Raw genomic sequence first — 22,469 nt, 5'->3', positions numbered from 1 at the left:
AATAATAATAATAACAAAGAATTAGTAGAGGCATGGACACTTAGAGTGTGTTTAATTACACATATTTATCATGAAAAATATATAATTATTACATATTTTTTATGAAAAATAATCAAACACTATTAATTTTTTTATAAAAAAATATGTTTGGTACAAGCATTTAAAACTTATTTTCATAGAATTTATTTTTCAACGGAGTGGGATAGTTTTTATTTTTTAAATAATATTAAATAAAATTAAATTTTAAGTAATACGATCAAACACATCTATATCTTTTAAATACTGTAGGGAGCTCTCTTGTATCTTTAGATCAGACTAAGGCTGTCGTCGTCATAGTCCGTCCATGGATGCCAAAAGTACAAGTTTGGTGAATTGAGTGAGGCTATATATCCTCAAAAATATTTACACTAGAATGGACTGACTGGAGGATCAAAATTTTGATAAATTGACGAGAAGGGAATTGGTGGTTCCTTAGATTATCGAAACTGCCCTTCTTCCTCCTCGACCGCATTGCCAGCAAGGGGTCGGTGACGGAGAAAGAGAGATCAGAGAAACCCTTACCCTAACCCTAAAAGAAAGATGAAAGCTTCAGAGATTTCGATCGGAAAATGCAACAGTGGGGAAAGCGAGCCCAAGACTACACGGAAGAAACCCCCTTTCAGACCCGCCAAAGACGACACCAAACCACTTCTCCGAGACCCTGTACTCTCTCTCTCTCTCACACACACACACACATTGTTCATCGATGCTTTTTATAAGTCAAGGATTTCTATGTAATGGAAGAAGATTTTGGATTTTGTGTATGTAGATATTGAGATCAGACCCGATTGAGACCGAGGAAGCTGTGCTCAGATTGCCTCCTTTTCCCCCCAGATCCATTTCCCAATTAAACCAGTGAGAATTTTTACGCTCTTTCTAATGAACTCAGCAGTGTTCGTGTTGTTGGAATTCTGTACCTATCTGTGCGATTAATATGATGACCATATGATCGATTGGGCACTTGGTTGCTTGAACTTCTGAGCTTTGATTTGTATGTGAATTCCAATGCAGAATGTGCAAAGTTTGATTTCGATCGCAGTGTTAACCTCCTGTTGGAATTTGGTTTGAATTAGATTGGTTGAGTAGTTCATGGTTAATTCAAGACTTGGTAGGAGTTTAATTGTCTTGAATAGGGAGACAAACTTACAGATTGTGATCTGGGTTCAATTCTTCTATATGTTAGTAGTGTTTGTAGCCTCTGATTTGGATGACAGAAAGACATTGTCTTTAATTTTTTGATAAGGCTTTATTCTCAAATCAAACCCATCGGCCAGGTTAGGCAGCATTCTTTAATCTGAAAGTAATCTACTGCCGAGGGCTCGGCAATTTACTGCTGGAACTGGAAAATGAGAGAATTAGGCGGCCACACACAGCGTGTTCTTTTATAGTGTACATAAGCCAAGTAATTCTATGAAACCTGTGGGACTTCAGTTCCCTCTGCTAAGTCTGCTTCAATTTGGATCGCGTAAGTTCTTCAATCATTGACTCAAAACCATTGTTGAATCCTAGTCATCATTTCAAAAAATGTTCCTAAACAAGATATGCTCTATTTGCAATATGAAAGACCAATTGATAAGCCTCGATTCAGTCTTCCCTTTTATCTGCTGAGATCCATTCAGTGCTAGAACCAAACCTGCTATCAATGTGGGTGTCTCCATTTCCACAATAGATCTGGAATTGGAACCTAAATAAGCTTTCGCACACAAACCAATCTGTAAATGTGTACTAAATTAACAGAGGTATTGAACCATAAAGCAGAGAGGTTTATGGTTCAGGTCAAATTATTATCAAAGTAGGACGTATTTTTATAAAGTAAATAAATATATATTAATTTAGGTTATGATGCAGAAGAGTAAAATTTATTATGTAATACTTAATAGATTTAAAAGTATATTAAGTAACATTTTTACTCATGACCATGAATAAAAAATTAAACAAAATTATTCATGTCATAACTAAATCATATATGATATTCAAATAATTGACATCAACTCTTTTCAAATATATCAAATTATTATCATATTTTTTAATCTTTAAAACTAAAATAAAAATAGAACTTTAATAGACCACGGTTTATATAGAAAACCGTCTAATGTTTGGTAAATTTTCAGCTAATTCCCGCTTCAACCAAATAGATTCTCAAAACACTATTTTATGTATTTATTTAAATAAAGAGAGAGTATTCTTACATTCCAAAATTTCATACATGTTTTAACTTTAAATGAACTTACACAGGTCTACTTTTACATCTCACACAAAGAGAACCTGAAACTAACAGAATAGTAGAAAAATAACTTCACAGAATTCATTTCTCAAAGCAGTCACTTCACTTTCTCCCAAACTTTCTCCCAAACAATTTATCCAAATCGAAACAACCTCGGCACGCAAAAATAAGATCTAATCTGGTTGAGAGGTCCCATGTGCCATTGCCTTTGCTCGTTTGAGGCATGGCTATTTGTAATGGATTCATGACCCTCCTGAGACAAACTCCTTATGAACTTGTACTCTTTTAACACTGACGTATCTTTCTTAAGTAATTCTCATACCAAATCAATTCATCATCTATGCTTGGAATGCCCGTGACGTAAATCTAGTCTCGCTTTTGAGCAACTTGGGACTCAGATACTCACCTTCTTTCGGTCCCAAACTTGTGTGCTCACTTTCGGAGGGGATACATCTTTCACATCTCAGCAATTTCCCATAACAAAAAGCTGTTCCTGTTGTCCTACACCAAGTACGAGGCCTTGGGCATCCAAAGAAGAAAACAAAATAAGAGGTCTTGAGAAGTAAATTGAGCAACTTTAGAATTGAGAGCATGTTCAAGGGTACAGTACAATTCATCTCTAATAATGAGTTTTTCTCAGTACATCACTTGGCCCAAAACCATTGCCGGACAGGACGGGACAGGACAGGACAGGATTATCACTACAAATACAATAGCAATTATGCGCAAATCAGCCTAAGGCCTAATGAAAATAAAAATGATTACTAGCAATGTATCATACATGAGATTACAGTTAATGCTTACAATTCCCATTCTGGGAGCAACAATTCATAAACAAACTACCCAAACATAGCCCAATGCTCAAGTTCAACTAGGCATGATCTTCCACTGCAGGAGAATTGGGTTCCACAATGCTGGGAAATTTCTTGGGCAGAGTAATCAATGCTTCTTCAGTGCATGAACCATGAAAAGCCAACCCTAAAGCATACCCCAATGCTCGAGCAACTGGAACTGCAACCGCATTCCCAACTTGAATGTACCTGGAGTGGACCACACAATAACCACAATCAAATTGTTTTCTTTCTGTCTGATAACCCAATTCGGAAGTAGAAGATTCATAAATTTAAGTTTCACTTGAGTTTTGGTCCAAATTACAATTATCGAGAACCCACCATAATATTATGAACATAGCATTGAGAATCGTAATTAACTCCCATTGTTTAGAATCTGGCACCAACTACATTATTTGTTGGGAAAGATAAAGAAGAAAGTCTAAATCGTGACCAAAAGGATAGGAATAAGAGAAATTGAAGACAGAAAGGTCTGGCGGATAAAGATTAGTATAAATCAGATAAGAAAATTAGCACTCATGTGTTTATCTTAATCTAAGAATTGTTGTAATGTATACCTAAATAGGAGTATAATCTAGTCCTAAAGTTCAGCCTAAAGTTTAGGAGTTTTCTTAGAAGTTGTGTTGCATGTATTTGCATCTTCTGGCTTAATGAATTTTCGTGGAAGTTATTTCATCTATGAAACTTCCTCTAAATCTGCTCATCATGGTATCAGAGTCATAGATCCGTACCAAGATTTCCACTGTCTTCTTGTCTCTCTCTCTCTGGTTGGCTATCTCGATGAGACGATTTCTAAGCCAAGCACCGATTCAACCAATTATGGTATCCAAGAGGCTGAAAAGTCGATTGTAATGACATGGTTAGTCAACTCTATGGAGCCAAAGATTGAGAAAACCTATTTCTTTTACAAGACAACTTAGGAGATAAGGGAAGCAGTGCGAGAACCAAGAGATATACTCCAATATGGAGACTACTGCCCAAAACTTTTAGATTCGCTCTACTATCCAGACTACTAGGCAAGGTAACAGTTCAATCACAACATATTATAATGCCTTAACTAAATTGTGGCAAGAGATGGATTTGTTCCATGAAATTAAATGGTAGTGTGTTCGATTTCTTGCAAAGCCTAAATCCTGATCTAGACGAAGTGAGGGGGAGGCTACTTGGCACCAAGCCCTTCCCATTCAATAAGGGAAGTCTTTGCCGAAGTAAGAAGGGAAGAAAGCAGGAAAAGAGTCATGCTTAATCCTGCAGGGGTGACCAATTCTGATACAACCTTAGAGTCATCAGCTTTGGTCTCCTCAAATACCGACATCTCATCCATTTAAAAGGGAGCTACACAAGGACAAACATTGGTGTGATTTCTGCAATAAACCATTTCACACAAAGGAAACTTGCTAGAAGATTCATGGCAAACCAGCAAATTGGAAGAACAATGGGACTTGACTTTGCCTCTCCTTATGTTCCAAGATCTTGAACCCTCTACTAACAGTGAATCAGCTCTTGAAGCTTTTATTCCTACTCAACCTTTCAATGGGAGACCTAGAAGATCGGATTGAATAAGACATGGCTTTGGATAAACCATTCTTAATATATTCTAGAAAACCTCGTGACCCTTAGCCAAACCCAACATCTGACCCAGAGATTGGTACAGAAATTGAGGCTGGCAATAATAGCATGACAAAGGCTACTTCCAACAAGTTTGATGATCTTGATATTCCCATAGCTCTAAGGAAAGGGATGAAATTGTGTATAAAGCATCCTATTGCAAATCATATTGGATATTCTAAGTTGTCTCCACAATTCAAGGCCTTTACAGCCAACATTGATGAGCTGGAAATTCCTAAGGATATACATCATGCTTTGCAAAATGAAAAATGGAAGGAAGCAGTGATGAATGAGATGCAAGCCTTAGAAGCTAATGGCACTTGGGATATTGTCAAGTTACCAACTAGAAAGAAAATGGTTGGCAGTAAGTGCGTGTTTACAGTCAAATACCAATCTAATGGAAGCATTGACAGGTATAAGGCAAGGTTAGTAGCCCAAGGGTTTACCCAAACCCAAGAGCTTGATTATGAGGAGACTTTTGCCTTGGTTGCCAAACTTAATTCTATTCAAGTGTTGTTTTTTGTGGCAATTAACTTAGATTGGAAGTTACATCAATTGGACATCAAGAATGCATTCTTGAATGGAAAGCTAGAAGATGAAATGTACATGAGGATCCCTCCACAATTTGATACAGAAAATATAAAGGGGAAGGTATACAAGTTAAACAAGTCCCTATAAGGCATGAAGCAATCTTCGAGAGCCTGGTTTAAACAATTTAGAGACACTATTCTTCAATTGGGATACAAACAAGGGAAGACAAACCATACTCTTTTTACAAAAAAATTAGTGGATGAAAAGAAAACAATTCTTATTATTTATGTGGATGACATCATTATCACATGTGACAATACAATGGAAACTGAATGTCTAAAAGGAAAACTAAGGGTTGCATTTGAAGTAAAAGATTTGGGAGAATTTAAATATTTCTTGAGAATGGAAGTTGCAAGAAGCAAGGAAGGGATCTGTATATCTCACATAAAGTATATTATTGATCTGCTAAAAGAAATTAGTAAGCTCGGATGCAAACTTGTTAATACCCCCTTAGAACCTAATCAGGAGAATAAATAAGATAGCAAACAGGAGTATCAAGTTGACAAGGGAAGATACCAGCATTTGGTAGGCAAATTGATCTATTTATCTCTTGCAAGACCTGACATGACATATGTTGTATAGTAAGTTAGTTCATGCATTCTCCTGAGAAAAGGCATTTAGAAGCAACCTTACATACCCTCAAGTACCTAAATGCTACACCTGGGAAATGACTCTTGTTTAAGACAAATCAAGAAAGAGGAATTAGTTGCTATGTGGATGCTAATTAGGCTGATTCTATCGAAGACAGCAAGTCAACTTCAGGGTTTTGTACAAAACTATTAGAGAATTTAGTGACTTGGAGAAGTAAGAAACAATCAATTGTGACAAGCAATGCAGAAGCAGAATTTAGAGCCATTGCACAAAGAATTTGTTAGATCATTTGGGTAGAGAGAATGATGGAAGACTTGCAACTTTCTGTGTCCTTACCAAAAGTTATTTATCATGATAGCAAATCAACAATTAGCATTGTGAATAATCCGATACAACATGGTTGAATGAAAGACGTGACAGATGACCGACACTTTGTCAAGTAAGAGATAGAGATAGGAGGTATAAGTCTAACCTATATCCCTACCAAGCTTCAAGAGGCAAATATCTTTACTAAAGCTATGAATAAGCAAGGTTTTGAGGCTATTTGTGACATGTTGGGAATGATAAATATCTATTCACCAGCTTAAAGAGGAGTGTTGGAAAAGATAAAGAAGAAAGCCTAAATAGTGGCCAAGAGGATAAGAAGAATAGAAATTGAAGAAAGGTCCAACTAATAAAGATAAGTATAAAACAGATAAAAAAATTAGCATTTATGTATGTTGTGTTTGCCTTGAGATAGATGATAGGAGATCAGTGCAAGCTTTTAAGATTTATCGGCTGAATTTATTTTAGGCAGATAGAGTTTTATTTCTCAAAGTGTAATTGTTGTATCTTTGGGGGTCTAACTATAATATCTCATATTTGTTTAGTTATATGAGGGTTCTGCCTTTTCTATAAATAAGAGGACAAGGCAACAGTCGAGTGAGATCTAACATTCTTTCAAGCCCTTGATTGCTATTGTAAGTACATGTTATTCTAGAGAAAATAAGGCTTGTATATGGATTCTTGAGCTTTCTTAGAGTGAATGAGGGATTGTACTTGAACGATAGGATTCTATGAGAGCTTGGATTTTATACTAATCAATTTCTACTTAATAAAAGCTAATCGATTGAGGGTATTAGATTGCTGGATGTAGAGCCAATTCAATTGGCTTGAACCAAGATAAAAGGCTACATCTCATGTGATTTGATGTTTCTTTTTGTTCAGGTTTATGCCTTTAAATTATGTTTTTTATTATTTGATGTGTTGTGGTTTGTTGGACGGTGAGTTGTGAGTGTGTTGAGTGGTGTTTGATTGATTTCTTGGGTGTGTTTAAAGATTGCTAATACTCCTAATTTATAACAAATTGGTATCAGAGTCAGGTTTCTTATCAAAAACCATCAAGAACTTAGAATTTCATCACATACCCACATGAATGGCTTCTATAGCCTCTACCACACGGTATGATGTTGAGAAATTTGATGGACAAATCTATTTTGGCCTATGAAAGATGAAGATGAGAACTCTTTTGGGAAATCTTGGACTGGAGGATGCCCTAAAAGCTAAAAACCCTATGCCCAAAACCCTAACTAAAGTAAAAAAAAATGAAATCAGGTATAGAAGGATAGAAAGCCTTGCGGGAAGTGTCAAAGATGACAACTGTGGAGGAGTTTTGAAATAGGTTAGATGCACTTTACATGACTAAAACCCTCTCTAACCAATTGTACTTGAAAACACAATTTTTTTCCTTCAAGATGAAGCAAGGTCAAAGGTTACAAGACCATATGGATAGTTTTAATAAACTGTGTTTGGATCTTGAGAATATAAATATTAAGTATGAAAATGAGGATAAGACTTTGGTCTTATTGCACTATTTTCCTAAGTCTTATAAGACCTTTGTAGATATCTTGAAGCATGGTAGAGATAAGTTAACCCTAGATGATGTGATAGGAGCTTTGAATTCCAAGGATTTAGAGCACAAGCTAGAGTCCCAAAAAATCTGCCATAGAAGCCTTGGCAATGAACTCTAGAACAGGAAGAAGAGACACTAGGTTTAATGGTAGGTCTTGGTCTAAGTCTAAGATTGGCAAGAGAGTGGTTAAATGCTTTCCTTGCCATGAAGAAACACTGCCCAAATAGGAAGAAAGAATTCCAAGATAAAACCAGCCCCAAATGCTCAAGCACTATGTATAGTTTTGGCTTTGAGAGTGCGGATGTCCTATAGTTTTTCTAGGTATGCAGGAAAAGTAGCATAGGCATTAGATTTAGGATGCACTTCTCATGAGAAATAGGTATTTACCTTTAGGGGGAAATGGTTTGTCTAGGCTACAATTAAGGTCAAGGGAATTGGAGATGTGAGAATATAATGCATGGTGGAACTATTCCAGAATATTTGAAGCTGTAAAAATGTGTCCCTAATTTAAAAGAAAGCCTAATGTCCTTAGGAAGAATTAGATAGTAAAGGATTTCTCCTATTCAAGAGAATTGGAATCCTAAGAGTTGCAAGGATCTCTTAGAGAGACGGTAGCAACCCTCAAGAATGGAGGTTATGTGGTGTAGGCTTGCATTTTTTATGTGGATAAGTTGCAACGACTAAGGAAAGCCTATGATAAGTTAGACAAGGGCATTCTTTGAGGCTGACTCACTTTGATGAACAAGGTCTAAGAAAAGTATCTAAGGCTGGGGATATGAGGAAGAGGAAATTTTGCAAGTGTAAGAGAATAGGAACCATGTTTGTTAAGGTCACCAAAGTAGAAATCTCCAAAGCAAACCTTTTATATGTCAAAATCCCTTTAGAAGTTAGCTTCTAGGATCTAGGGGGGCCTATCTAGGCCCTGTCTCATGGTGGAACTAGGTGAGATGAACCTAGTGGAGAAGGTATGTCCCTAAAGAATTCCCAACCATATATGAGCTTACTGGAATTGAGTATGAGTTTGCTGGAAATTGCTTCTGGTGTCAGAGGTTAGGTGGTTTAGAGCTGTGAAATAGGTATGCCTAGGACTTCTAAAGCTAGGGTTCTTACCTATGTGGGAAAACTCTACCAATATGACATAAAATTAGCTAATGCTAAGGGCAAGGGATGGAATCTGGGATGCTGAAAAAATAAAACAACATATATAATCCTTTGGGAATGTCCGAAACTAGCCTATGATCCAAGGTATAACAATAGGAAAATCTGAAATTTTCTTATCATATTCATTGTGTAAGCTTGGACTGGATTGTGAAAGGGAGAAAGCTAAAGCTTTGGCTCTTGCAGTGAGGGTCCTTGCAAACAGTGAGGGGAAATGGTGTGTGCTAGTGTTATCTTCTATGGGGTAACCATTGTTTATCGAAGTCCAGACTAAGCAAGGAAAGGGAAACAGAATCGTCAAGCTGATAATGAACAAGGGAGTAGAAGGTTTAGAGTGTTACCTAGGATGAGGAATAGATAGAACCACAAGAAAGCATTAGTGAGGTATGGAATGTTGGGTTTGAAGGATGCTTAGGCTCTAGTTTGAGTGCTAAGGAATAGGCTGAAAAATGAAACCTCTTGTATAAGAAGAGATGATGCACTCTTGTCCAAATGAATGGCATGGAGCCATGTAAATTTAGCGAGAATCTTGGACTTAGGTGGAAAATTCCTTAGGTTAAATGGGTGGAGTGATGTGTAAGTGTCTATTTGTAAGTTAAGGAAATACTGGAAATGGGAAAGCCTAGGGAGAAAGGCTAGGCAAATGGCCATCAAGTATGACAGTTCATAAAGGCTTAACTTTGGATCAAATAGGTATCACGAACGGCTAATTATCCATGAAAAAACTAAGAGAAAAGTGATCTTATAGCGTAGCCAAGGGATAAGAGGCTAGAGGGAAAGGTGAGCAAGGATTAGTCGCTTAAAAGGTCTCTCTAGGTATGATAGTAATTCCTTAGAAGGGTTAAAAATGAGTGCGTGTGAAAGCTATGAGTATTCCAGTGGTATGCCTAGTATATTGGGAGGCCGCTTCATTGGTATTTTATCCAAATAGAACTCTCAAGGTGTAGCTGAGTGTTTAGATCAGTATTTGAGAGTGTGGAGGAAGGATAAGATGGGAAATGCTAAGGCATAGAGATTAGAATAGGGTTTGGACAGCTGAAGGCAGCCTAGGTTACCCTAATCTTAAGCATATCTTGGTAGACTGATAGGTAGATAGAGAAGAATTAAAAGAAAATTTGAGCAATCTTGTTTGTTTAAAGTAAACATTAAAGGAAGAACAATGGTAAAGCCTAAAAGGCCAATTTTGGGGAGCTAGGAATAAAGTCTAGCAGTGGAAAGGCCAATTCGGGTGAGGTTCACTATGTTGTGATGTTGTGTAAAAAGATGGAACCTTTAGGGGGCAGTTGCTACGGAAGAAATTTTAAGATTCCTATGAATTTTAGAGTGGGAATCTGTATTCTCATGTTTAGTACAACTTTTTTATAAAAAGAATCCTAGAAAATAAGATTCTCGGGAATGATTTTTAAGCAACTTTCTCACAAAAAAATTTACATGGAGTTGGGAATCCAAATTTCTCATGAACTTGGGAATGTTTTTAACAAATAAAAAGACAAAAACATCCCTTATCCTTTTATAACCCCATATAAACATTATATATATATTTATATATTATATATTAAATATGAAAATATATATTATCATATATTTATATTATTTATTATAAAATATTATATATATATATTAAAGTAGATATTCATACAAACATATATATACATGTATATATATAATGTGTAAAAAAATGACATTTTTTTTATTTCCTAAAGATGTTGTGGGTACTAATATTTTTTATAGTAGAAGGAATTTATTATTTTTAAATAAAAAATTAAATAAGAGTAATTTTGAAAAAACAATATGAATTCTCAAGAATATTATATTTAAACCAAACATAAGAATGTAACATTCTCAAAAAAGAATATTCAAACCTAACCAAATATAGAATTACATAAATCCTAGGAATTAAAGATTTCCAAGAGCATTCCCAAAAATCATGAATCCTAAGAATTTAAAAACATCTCCCGTACCAAACGCTCCCTTAGGGTTAAGGAATAACATCATGTATGGATTTGATTTATGGTGGAGTGTGCCTAGATGAATAGTTATGAATTTAGGTTGTATATATTGCATTTTGTATGCAGCAGGAACCTTAAAGAAAAGTCTAGGTAAGAGGAGTTAAAACAGCCAAATAGGTTGTCCATTGGCTTAGAATTTATTCCCACCATGGAGTATATCAATCATATTGATGTTAGGAAAAGTTGGCCATTAAGAAAACCCTTTGAGAAGGAAAATAATTCTAATGAGAGTTGCAAATTTAGTTAAGTGCAGCTGAAAATTATTCAAAGGTGTTTCATTGTATCAGTTACAGCATTGTTTGTTTTCCTTTAATGTGTTTTGTTTTTTGATTTGATCAAGTTTTTTCTATCATTCCAAGAGATGGCATATTCAGTCTATCGAGTTGAAGATCTCAAGGCAAATGGTGGAGCATTGTTGTGGTTGCCTTGAGATAGATAATAGGAGATCAATGCAAGGTTTGAAAATTTATCGACTGGATTTATTTTAGGCAGATAGAATTTTATTTCTCAAAGTGTAATTATTGTATCTTAGATAGTCTAACTATAATATCTCATATTTGATTAATTATAGGGGGGTTCCACCTCTTCTATAAATAAAAGGGCAAAGTAGCAGTCGAGTGAGATCTAACATTCTTTCAAGCCCTCGGTGGCTATTGTGAGTACATGTTATTCTAGAGAAAGTAAGGTTTGTGTATGAGTTCTTGGGCTTTCTTTGAGTGAATAAGGGATTGTACTTGAGCGATAAGATTAATGAGAACTTAAGTTTCGTACTGATCAATTTCTACTGAATAAAGGCTGCTCAATTGAGAGTATTAAATTATTGGATGTAGAGCTAATTCAATTGGCTTGAACCAAGATAAAATGTTACATCTCATGTGGTTTGATGTTTCTTTGTTGTTTTGTTTTATGCCTTTAAATTATGTTCTTTATTATTTGATGTGTTGTGGTTTGTTGGCCGGTAAGTTGTGAGTGTGTTGAGTAGTGTTTGATTGATTTATTGGGTGTGTTTAAAGATTGCTAGTACTCCTAATTTATAATAATATATTTATCTTAATCCAAGAATTATTGTAATCTATACCTAAATAGTAAGAGTATAATCTAGTCTTAAAATTTAGGAATTTTCTTAAGGGTTGTGCTATATATATTTGCATCTTCCTGCTTAATAAATTTCTATTGAAATTATTTCATCTATGAAATGTCCTCTAAATCTGCTCATCATTATTAATATCATATTGATCTCCCTTGTACTACTAATATAAGATTGTACCACGACAAAATTCTCGCCTTCAAGTAAAATATACTCATCAAGTTATATTTTCTCACTATCATGATTTTGGATTATAATTGGCCACAAATGCTACAAAGCAATAAGTTAATGAGATAAGATAATAATTGGACCATTCACCAAAACTAATAAACCTAGGCTCTTAGATTTAGCATCATCATCAATTGTACCTTATTTTAATCAAGTTAGAGTTGTTATTACAACATTTGTAATGGTGATTGACTTCTAAATATTATACCAACACTGCAAATTCATGCAAAACAATAACGTGACAATTTTACATCAAATGCTCTTCCTAAAACAATCTTTTGACAAATGAATAGTAAAATAAAATTCCAACCCCTTTTGAAATGGACAAAATTCATGAGTAAACAGTTAAAAAATAAAAATTAATATGGTTATATTCTATTACATAATTGATATTGTGACACCAACATGTATAATATGAGAACACAACTTAAACCTAGGCTCTTAAATTCTTATGACAAAATATTTGTCCACGAACCCTTATTGATACAACCAATGGCACATTAAACGATACCAAAAGATGACTAAATTTGAAATGAAGAACAACGATCGTGCTACTTTAGCAATATAACTCAAGTGATGCAACTAGAAATACTCAAGACAGCACTTAGACGGAATGGCACCACAATAGAAATTTAAAAACAAAACAGTTACATGATGGAAATAAACGATTAGTGTCTTCAGAAGTACCTTTCTTTAATGGGGCCAAAGAGTTTATAGTAATCTGGAAAACCTTGTAGCCTTGCATTTTCACGAATTGTCAGGACTCTATCTTGTACAGGATGCATTATGGTCTGGGAATATATTCAAGTTGAGTGATACAACTATATGCATATTTTCATTTTCATATGCTTTAAACAAAGAAAAAAAATAAAAATATAAAAATTCATGTTGAAGGAGAAAGCCACCTGATTGTGTGGCTCTGCTCTGGTAACAACCGTTGGCACAGTCACATCCCACCATAAACGGCTAAATGGCCTACAAGAATTCATACACTCAGCATTCCAAAACACAAGACAACTTTAGATTATAATGCATGAACATAGCAAACGTATAGCACATACTTAGATGAAGACCCTCCAATAAAAGTCATTGCATAATCAGGAACCTGTTTAGGAAAGCAATTCAATCAGATCAATACTGCAACAAACAGAAAATATAATGTCAGCCAACAGCACAACATCCTCACCAAAGGCTTCCCTGAAGCCAAATAAACCCTTTCCACATCTGGGTCCCATTCAACTCTGTTATCATCACGAACCCTTACGCCTCTTAAGTCCCTAAAGCACGCACCCTAAGACATAAAAGACAATGCATTAGCATAAAAGCATAAAATCTCAAAAGCTTTTTCCCAAAGCAAAAGGTATATGGAAGGACAAAGGCCAATTTTAACAAATCTCTTTGAATAGTAAGATGACACTGCGTACACCTTAACCATCTTTAACACCTTGTTAAACCCATCTTGGAAAATATCATCAGTCGCTAAGACCTGGGAAACATTTACCTTTGGACTATCCAAGCAAATATTGAGGCTTAACTCGATCCCATAACCTCAAACTTGCAAAATAATGTATCCAACCATCTTAAATGCTACAACGCCACCTTAGGTGGTTGAAATTTTAAATGTTTCTATCAACATGTTATGTGTTAGTAGGCAGAATGAGATGTAGACAAACCTTTCTCTTTGGAATTTGACAAACACGTTGGTAATCATCATCATTCAACTCAAGAGGACGATGATCAAAGAGAACGTGATCTGGTGCGGTTGAACCTAGTGATGGGCCACTTAACAATTCTGCATAAGACACCCCTCAAAAAATGAACACAAGAAGAAGGTAAAGGAACGACAAATTTTAGATTTGCTTAACCTATATAAAGTAAGCAAGACGAGCTGCATGCATTTGTATGAAAATTTTCAGGCCCTCCTGGGAGAAAGGTAAATGACAAAAAAACATAAATATAATTTTAATCTAAGATATGCTTTACATTTGTCGATAACAGGAAATGGTCTAGTGCTAAGAGGTTTCAGCAATCTATTCAAGGATTGAGGTTCAATCCTCTATAAGGACGTGCACTCATAAAGATTTCTATCTACTTACCTGATACATATAGTTTGTGGGCACTTATCTGTTCGCAATGCTGTTTGACTCGCTGTGTACATATTCATATTTTTAATACTAGAAAAACGCTTGCATGTCATTCATACAGCATTACTCACTACAACTATTGAGAATAAAAATCAACATAGCTACCAGAAAATAATTACGAAATGACCAGATCCCCATTTTGGGGCTACCAAAAAATTAACGTAATTTGAAATAAGATTTTGAAATTTTAATAATTTTGAAACTATCCAACAAAAAAATAACATCATTATCTTGACAGTTCCACTAGATTGAACAAAAACACAATGATCTACCTTCCTTCCTTAATCTAATGAACTTTTGAAAATCTGTCTTCGGCTCTCCTCCGTATGGCATCTCATCCCGTCTCTCATTATTCTCAACCTTAACAAAAGCAAATTGAAAATAAAAATCAATGGTAGAACATAAACAAAAGCGATAACCATATAAAGAAAACAAAGTAGCTAGATAGTTTTTGTACAGGCGGGAGATCAGAAATTGCATCTTCAAGGAAAAGCTCCTTTTCTAGCTCAACTTCATGGCCTTCCTCAAAAGCTACAGTGTGTGACTGCATTTGACAGAAGAAGATTTGTCGCGAGTTGCAGCAGGAACTACTAAGCAATAATGAGAAATAACCAAATGCAACAGAAAATACCTCAAATTCCGTAGGGATTACACCCCTCACAACTAGATTGTGTGTGGGCAACGGATACTGAGGCAACTTCTACATGTTGAAACAAATATTCAGTTAGTGCTAGAGAACAAAATTTTGGCAAACAAACAAACACAAAGAACATTTGAATTTAAAAACCTCTGTAGGACGAGCACCCCACAAGAAAACGCGCATTCTAAATTGTGGTAGCCCATAAGCTCCAGCAGCCATCAGACCCAACCGAGCTTGATAATTCATCCCAATAAGACGCGCTAAAGCATATCTTCCAAGAAATCCACTAGCAAACCTTACAAGGTCAACAACATTTTCCATCAACACGAATTTTGGCTTTAAATAGTCTACAATGTCCATGAAAACAGCAAGTTGTTTATTTTTGGGGTCTTCCAAAGGATTCTCCTTGTTTCTAAATCGATTGAATCCACTTATGCCTTGACAAGGAGGGCCCCCACAGATCACATCAACATCACCCTATATTCAAACAAGACATTGTAAAAACCAACGATAAGAAATTGAAGAAATTAGGAAGAGATAGGAAAAAGTTACTTACGGGTAGAGGTAGAATTTTTGAATTATACCCATGTATAACAAATTCCTTTAACCGCTCTTGGCAATCACTGACAAAATGTGAACCATAATATCATTGACTACAACAAATAGCAACTGAAAAAATAACATTAAAATAAAAAATAAACAATAACGTTCTCTCTTGCTCTAAGTTTGCATACCCTAAACCATCCATAGGCTCCCATGTGTCCTCTTCGGGCCCATAACCCTTCCAGCGAATCTAAATACGGAAGGACCAAAAGAAATAATAATAAAATAAAATAAGCGCTAGAGAAATGACATGAACGTACAATTGTCCAATCCAAAAAGTAAAACTGACATGCATAAACTTCAATGTTAAGTCATGGAGCATTAAGAATATCCCATTACACATTAAGATTTTTGTCCAATACGAAACAGGAAAAAACATATTGGTAAAAATGGACAAATTTTCATCCACACATTAACATCTTAAGAAACTTCTATAAGGAGAAAACCTTCCAGAAACAGATGAATTAAATCCGTTAGGCACAACTCAGGAGCCTTTCATATTGAATACAAGCACAAAAACTTTTGTTATTAAAAACATAAATATTTTCTAGTTTAATTTTCCATACAAAACTTGAAAAATACATTGAAATGTTAAAAGTAAAGAAAACTGATTTCCAATCTAAAAAAATGGAAAGTTTAGAGAGAGAGAGGGAGGGGACGGGGACGGGGGGGGGGGGCGGGGCGGATTTTCTGTCATATGACTTGTGTTAGAAAAGGAGATGAAGATGATTGTCAAATATTTTGTGGAAAAAGTAGCATTTTCAAATCTTTGAATTAGTAAGACAAACTTGAAAAACTAGGTTTAGGAGCTTTCAAAGTTCAACTAGGTTTTGGAAAACTACATTTTCCAGATCTCCATTTTACATTTATAAAATTTTTATATTTGAACAAACTTTCTAATTTTTCATTTTCCATGTAATACTTTTACAAAAAACTGAGATTGCTTTCCACAATAACAGAGTCCCCAGTGTTGAAATACTGTGTGGTTTTGCCTTGAATACTTTAAAACTCTAAAGCTAAAAATTAGAAGTTAAGCACCTTAAGATGTAATCCACGCTTCCCAGTCTCTTTTGGGTCACCATAACAAATGGCCAGAATCTGTGCAACTTCAAATACCTCACCATCATCATCATCACCGCTATCACCATCACAAGCATCATCTTCGCTTTCATCATCGACACTTGAAGGATCTATATCGCGTGCATCATTCCCTCCTATCAAGGAGAAGGATGCACAAAGCTTCTTCCACTCGATCAACAAAGATAAAAAATCTTCCGCGGATTCATTTCTCACCTGTAGAGCAATATTTATCAAACAATAATTACTTATGCTGACCATCAACCAAAAATAATATTTAGCAACATAATATACCTCAGTCTCAGGATGATTGTGTTTCAAGCTTTCACATGCATATTGATTGATGTCAACTGCCCATCTCTACATTGTTATTCAACAAAGGTGACAATATAAAAAACAACAAAATTAAAAAATTAAAAACAACTAATACTTGCGATTTGCAAAATTTAAAAATCAAAACAATAATAATTAGACTTACAGTAACAAGATTAACTCCACAAGAATTGGCTCCAAGGCAAAGTCCGGTTGACATTGCACCACAACCAGAATAAAGGTCTAAAAGAGTCATCTCTGAATTTGTGTGCTTGCCTTGTGAAACTTCATTATCAAATTTCACGCCACTAACTGTTCCCATCTCTTCTTCCTCGCATGAGATGGTGGAATCTGATTCGCTTCCTGCACCTATGTTTTCTGCAACAGAAATTTCTCTAAGAAATAGATTGAAAGAAGTATGTCCTTTTTCCTCTGTCAATTCATTTTTTTTTTTAAAATTGGATAGAAATGACAAGCGTCGCACTTCATCCTTAGGATAAGAAATTACCGGGTGGCAAGTTCGTGAATGAGGAATATGGCAATAGATACACCATATCACAAAAATAATCACAATTTGATTTTGCTTCCTCCTTTTTAGATGAATTCACCTGCTACAAGAATCCTCAAATATTACCATACTTGTGCAAATAAACAAAAAAAGCCATTAAATTCTCCGAAAAAAATGAAACTTAAACGAGCAGTGTATGAGGCTTACGTTTAAGGGCAACCGAACAATTCTTAGCTTTTCAACTAGGCAATTTAGTGGATTATCATCCTTCATCTCAGAAAAAAATACACGCTTATTTTCAACAAGACTAGAGCTGCTTTTAATCACCTAAAAAGAAATACACTGCCCAGCATTAGTCTATTATTACATCAAAAAGTGGAAAACAATAATAATGGGGCAATTTTGATATTCTTACAGTGTCCTTAGCTCTGTAGTACCACTGAGCCATGAAATAAGGTGAACCATCAATTGCCTCAAACATCTCTACAATCCTACAAATGTAGTCCTCACTTTCTTCTTCGGCCTAAATAGAAGAAACCAATTGAACACACATAAGCCACATCCTAGAGATCGAAGTTCAAATGTTGGCATGCATTGCCCACAAAAAAAAATGTGATTGATGCTTTCTCAAAAAAGACTGGTTCCCAGTTATGGAGAGAAAGTCAAGTAAAACACGTAAAATTGAAATAACTAAGAAATCCATGTTCAGTCTCGTGTACCTTACTACCTTGTGAGTTCCTAACAGCTTTGAACTATACGATTGACCTTTAGAATATCGGTTTCTCTAATCATATGTAGCACAGCACACACATTGATTACAAACACAAAACTTGCGAGTCCATGTATTATTTCCCTCTGTAACTCAGGTAAGTGTTTTCCTAAAATATGATTAATACGCCTCTTTAAACAATACAAATATTTGTTGCAGTTTAATATCCAATTGCCTGGACATGAACTGTTTGTTTGATCAACGTGCCTGCCTACTCGGGCCCTCAGTACATAATCTTTTTTCGTAAGCATTGCCAATCATAGTAGCGTCTACCCTTCGATGAATTATTTTGTACTAAGACAGTATAAAAAGTAGTACTCCAAACCTATCAATAATCTCTCGCTGGCTTGATTTCCATTTCACGTGTGATCAATAATATTTTGGCATGCCATATTCAACACCATGCCAAGATAGGTCACTAGTTCACATGAATAATAACATACAAAATACCACTAAAGTGGTAGCTAATGCAATTAAAGGTGAACGTAAAGTTCTTGAAATTGTGAAATCAGTTCTTACGGGTATTTCATTCAATGCCTCACTCAGTTTCATCTTGTTTCGTTTGATGGTATCCAAGTATATAAATCACAAGTTTAATGAAACAAGAAACCATAATGCCATTAAAGAAATTCAATAAAAATGATTTTATTCAAAAACAACAGGCAATCAAGTATTCAAATCAAATTGCTATGTAGGCAAACCTAAAAGCACACCCACGTAGCCCCAATGTTATTAAAGGCCTAAGATGCACTAAGGCGCAAAAGATGTTGGAGCCGAAGGCACAAGATGAATGGCGCGGCGCATGCCTAGTGGATATTGAGCAGATGCTAACTGAAAATATATATATACATATATATACGTCCTAATTGAAGAATAAAGTATAAAATAAATCCTAACTACTGATAATATATTCACAAGCATGTTATCAAAAAATTTAAAAAATTCAACATAAGTTAACTAAAAAAATATTAAAACAAATTATATACCTGCAAATTTCAACAAAATACATCTTATCATATTTCAGTGATTCGCATATAAGCATCACAAAAATTAATAACTTTGTAATAAATTTTAAAATCTATTATTAGCATATATATGTATATAAGGAAATGAACAATAAGAAATGTTAAAAGATGCAATTTAAAAATTTTTAAGTCAATTTAAATTAAATCTTAAACAATGTACAAGTTTTGAATTCTAATTAAGATTAACTAATTATACATTTTAAATAATCTAAAAATCACCCCATCATCAATATCAAACATTTTCATATTTTTATCATTAGCATCATCTCCAATATCCTCTTCTTCCACATCATCTTCCTCTTCATTTTCATCAAGTTCAATTGGAGCATTTGAAATAATGGCCCCTTTACTCATTATCAAATTCGGAGTTGAAGCAATTGTTGTTGTTTTTATCTAATTGCATTGTAAGGTTCTTCAACACCAAAAGCTCTAGAAACATAAGCTCATATCAAATCACCATCCTCGTGTACAAGTTCATCATCAAAGTCACCAAGTTTGTCAATTGCCCCAAGTAGCCACTCTTTACTTTCATCAAATTCATCTAAGGAAATGAGATCAATTGATTTACATAAATAGAAGTGATGTCTCAAAACCCTATTATACTTAAGAAATACTAAATCATTGAGATGTTTCCTTTTCCCATTAAGATTCTATTAGATATAGTTAATTTTTAAAAAAGTTGCAACAATAAATATAAACCCTAAAGGTGTGTTTGATAATATTTAGTTGGAAATGAAAGCATTTTCCAACTTGCATGAAAAATAAAAACCATCTTCCTCTTAAATGAAATTTTCAACGAAAAAGAGACAAAAACATGCTTTAATGGTTGTACAATGGAATTCAATTTCATAGAAAATGTAATGTGTCAAACACCAAAGATGAAATTCAATTCCTTGGATGTGTCATTTTTTATATATTTTCCATGCTATCAAACACATCCTAAATAGTAAAAATAAATAAATAAAGTAATAAACAATAAATATAAATTTTAAAAACAATTAAGAAAAAAAGCCAAGCACGCCTAAACCCATGGTTGCGCCTCAAGGTCTGGTGCACCTAGGCATGCATGGCTAAAATACGCCTACCTAGGAGCATTCCAAACCTCAATGAGACAAACCTAGACGCGCCTTTAATAACACTACAAAAACCCAATGTATCTACCTTCTCAAAACAACATAAGAGATTGTTTGTTGCAGAAAATAACTCTAATTTTCTAAAACTTTAGTCCACAAAAAAAAAGAAATTAAAAAAATTCTTCAAATACAAAAGGTCTCTAAAAATAGAATAAAAATTTGAAAAAACAGGGTTCCAATATTGAACTAAACTTGAAAACACTTTAAATGAGTTTTCTATTTTTTCTTATTAATTTGAAGATTTAGAAAACATGGTTCTTCAAAATATTTCCACAAATTATACTTAATCTTTTAATTTATACAAAATAAATTAAAACATCTCTTTATTAAATATATGTTCCAATTTTCTAAATTGACAATCAATTTTCTACAATTCTAACATTTAAGTGCATTTTTATAAAAATAAAACTACAGATTTTATTAAAATTTTGAAATCAAAAATCATTTTCTACAAGTAAACAGCATCTGAGAGTCTTACCAAATTAATAATACTCAGAAAATTTTCCTAAGAAATAAAAGTGAATTGCAGAAAGAAAAACATTACTTTGACGTGTGCATCATCCCCAATGTTGAAAATGAGGCCATCGACCTGGGCCTTGGTATAATGGCGTCTAGCTTGAATGATCTCCTCCGAGTCATCATTGCTGTAGATAGCAGAATCATTTATAAACAAAACAACCAAAACTCCGTTATAGAGGAAAACAAAAGGAACGAATCTAAAAATAAAAAGAAAGGGAGGAAAAAGAAACTCACGCTTTTGTGCTCTTGGATCCACCCACGGCCTTCCGCTTGCTCTGTATCGAAACAGACTTATTAAATTACAACGCTTGAAACAGATGATAGATACGTCCATAAAATTGAGAAATAACACACGCAAATACAGATGATCAGTTAAGGAGGGGGGCGCGGCGATAAATTAAGTTAACCTTCCCCTGGTAACGATGAGGCCAGCAACGGAAAGCTTCGTCATCGGGAACTGGTTCACCGAGGAACCGACAGTCATCGCCTCCTTCTTGCGCGACTTGTTTCTGGGTCTTTTTCCTGGAAGGAGGCGATTTCGAAGAGCCATCGCAGCTTTCTACGGGCAAAGCAACTTGGATTTCTTCACTCGGCACGTCCCCGTTCTGATTCGGCAGTGTTCTCTTCGACTTCTTCGACGAAGCGGACGCTGCTTTGGAAGAAGAGCTGGAGGATGCCTTGCGCTTGCTCGCCATTACGCAGAGAGAGAGAGAAAGAGAGAGATCGGGCGGACAAGACGCGGCTGCGGCGCACAGAGGAGAAGAGGGTTTTGAGAAGAGCGGATATTAGGATTTTGAAGGGGGGAGCCGTTTGGGCGGGAAACTAAAATTTCGGGGCTTCTGTAACAGTTTTTAAATTTTGGGCTTCAGTCCCCCGGCAATTGGGAACGTCGGCATCCCCGAGACATTGCTCTCCTTCCAAAGTCCAAACAAATGAACCAACACTGCTACTGCATTCCCCTCAATTAATTAAACTACAATTTAATCATCCTCTTTATTTAACTGCTCTCAATTCATACTCTTTATTTAATCATCCTTTTTGTTGGTTGTTTGAATTATTATTATTATTAAATATTCAATTACAATTTAGACCATCCTTGTTCATAAGCTAATGGGGATGCTTGCAATTTTTTGTTTTTACTGCTTTTTAATTAAAAACTATCCAAATTTCTAAATATCTGTTTTCGCCTGATTCTATTATTATTATTGTATGGAAATGAATTGTATTTTTAGAAAATATATTTTTCCCAATTTATCTTTCCACAATATATTTTTCAAAACTAATCTTATTTGAGACATAGTATTTATTTCGTCTATTCCATTGTTTTGTTGCTTTCCTCAAATTGGCAATTCAAGCAATCTTGTGAACAAAAAAATAATAATAATTAACTTAATACATACGTCGTTTTCTTAACTATTAACAAATATAACATTTAATTCATGATGTATAAAATGCCATAATT

The 22,469-nt window shown here is 34.8% G+C and overlaps 2 protein-coding genes across 3 annotated transcripts; one reads left to right on the top strand and one right to left on the bottom strand.

Moving 5' to 3' along the window:
• The first annotated feature begins 315 nt into the window (after positions 1–315).
• On the top strand, positions 316–1,281 carry LOC127797610 (uncharacterized). Its single transcript, XM_052330651.1, has 2 exons — positions 316–702; positions 809–1,281. The coding sequence occupies exons 1-2, from the start codon at positions 580–582 to the stop codon at positions 896–898; spliced, it is 213 nt and encodes a 70-aa protein (XP_052186611.1). The 5' UTR covers positions 316–579; the 3' UTR covers positions 899–1,281.
• A 1,537-nt stretch (positions 1,282–2,818) lies between these two features.
• On the bottom strand, positions 2,819–21,829 carry LOC127797609 (DNA (cytosine-5)-methyltransferase CMT3). Of its 2 annotated transcripts, none has more exons than XM_052330649.1 (21): positions 21,415–21,829; positions 21,242–21,282; positions 21,033–21,132; positions 17,977–18,084; positions 17,769–17,888; positions 17,562–17,664; positions 17,220–17,431; positions 17,036–17,101; positions 16,703–16,957; positions 15,796–15,854; positions 15,618–15,684; positions 15,209–15,538; positions 15,053–15,121; positions 14,879–14,965; positions 14,694–14,781; positions 13,951–14,069; positions 13,464–13,568; positions 13,339–13,382; positions 13,183–13,252; positions 12,965–13,068; positions 2,819–3,303 (listed from the first exon to the last, which is right to left on the bottom strand). In XM_052330649.1, the coding sequence occupies exons 1-21, from the start codon at positions 21,700–21,702 to the stop codon at positions 3,135–3,137; spliced, it is 2,604 nt and encodes an 867-aa protein (XP_052186609.1). In that variant the 5' UTR covers positions 21,703–21,829; the 3' UTR covers positions 2,819–3,134. The 2 variants fall into 2 exon arrangements, with proteins under 2 accessions (XP_052186609.1, XP_052186610.1); XM_052330650.1 differs by having other exon boundaries at positions 17,562–17,661.
• Positions 21,830–22,469: the final 640 nt, after the last annotated feature.

This window comes from Diospyros lotus, chromosome 3, assembly GCF_014633365.1.
Source record: "Diospyros lotus cultivar Yz01 chromosome 3, ASM1463336v1, whole genome shotgun sequence".
Lineage (NCBI taxonomy): Eukaryota > Viridiplantae > Streptophyta > Magnoliopsida > Ericales > Ebenaceae > Diospyros > Diospyros lotus.
Note: the sequence above shows the minus strand (reverse complement) of the source record. Positions and strands in the feature narration are given on the sequence as shown.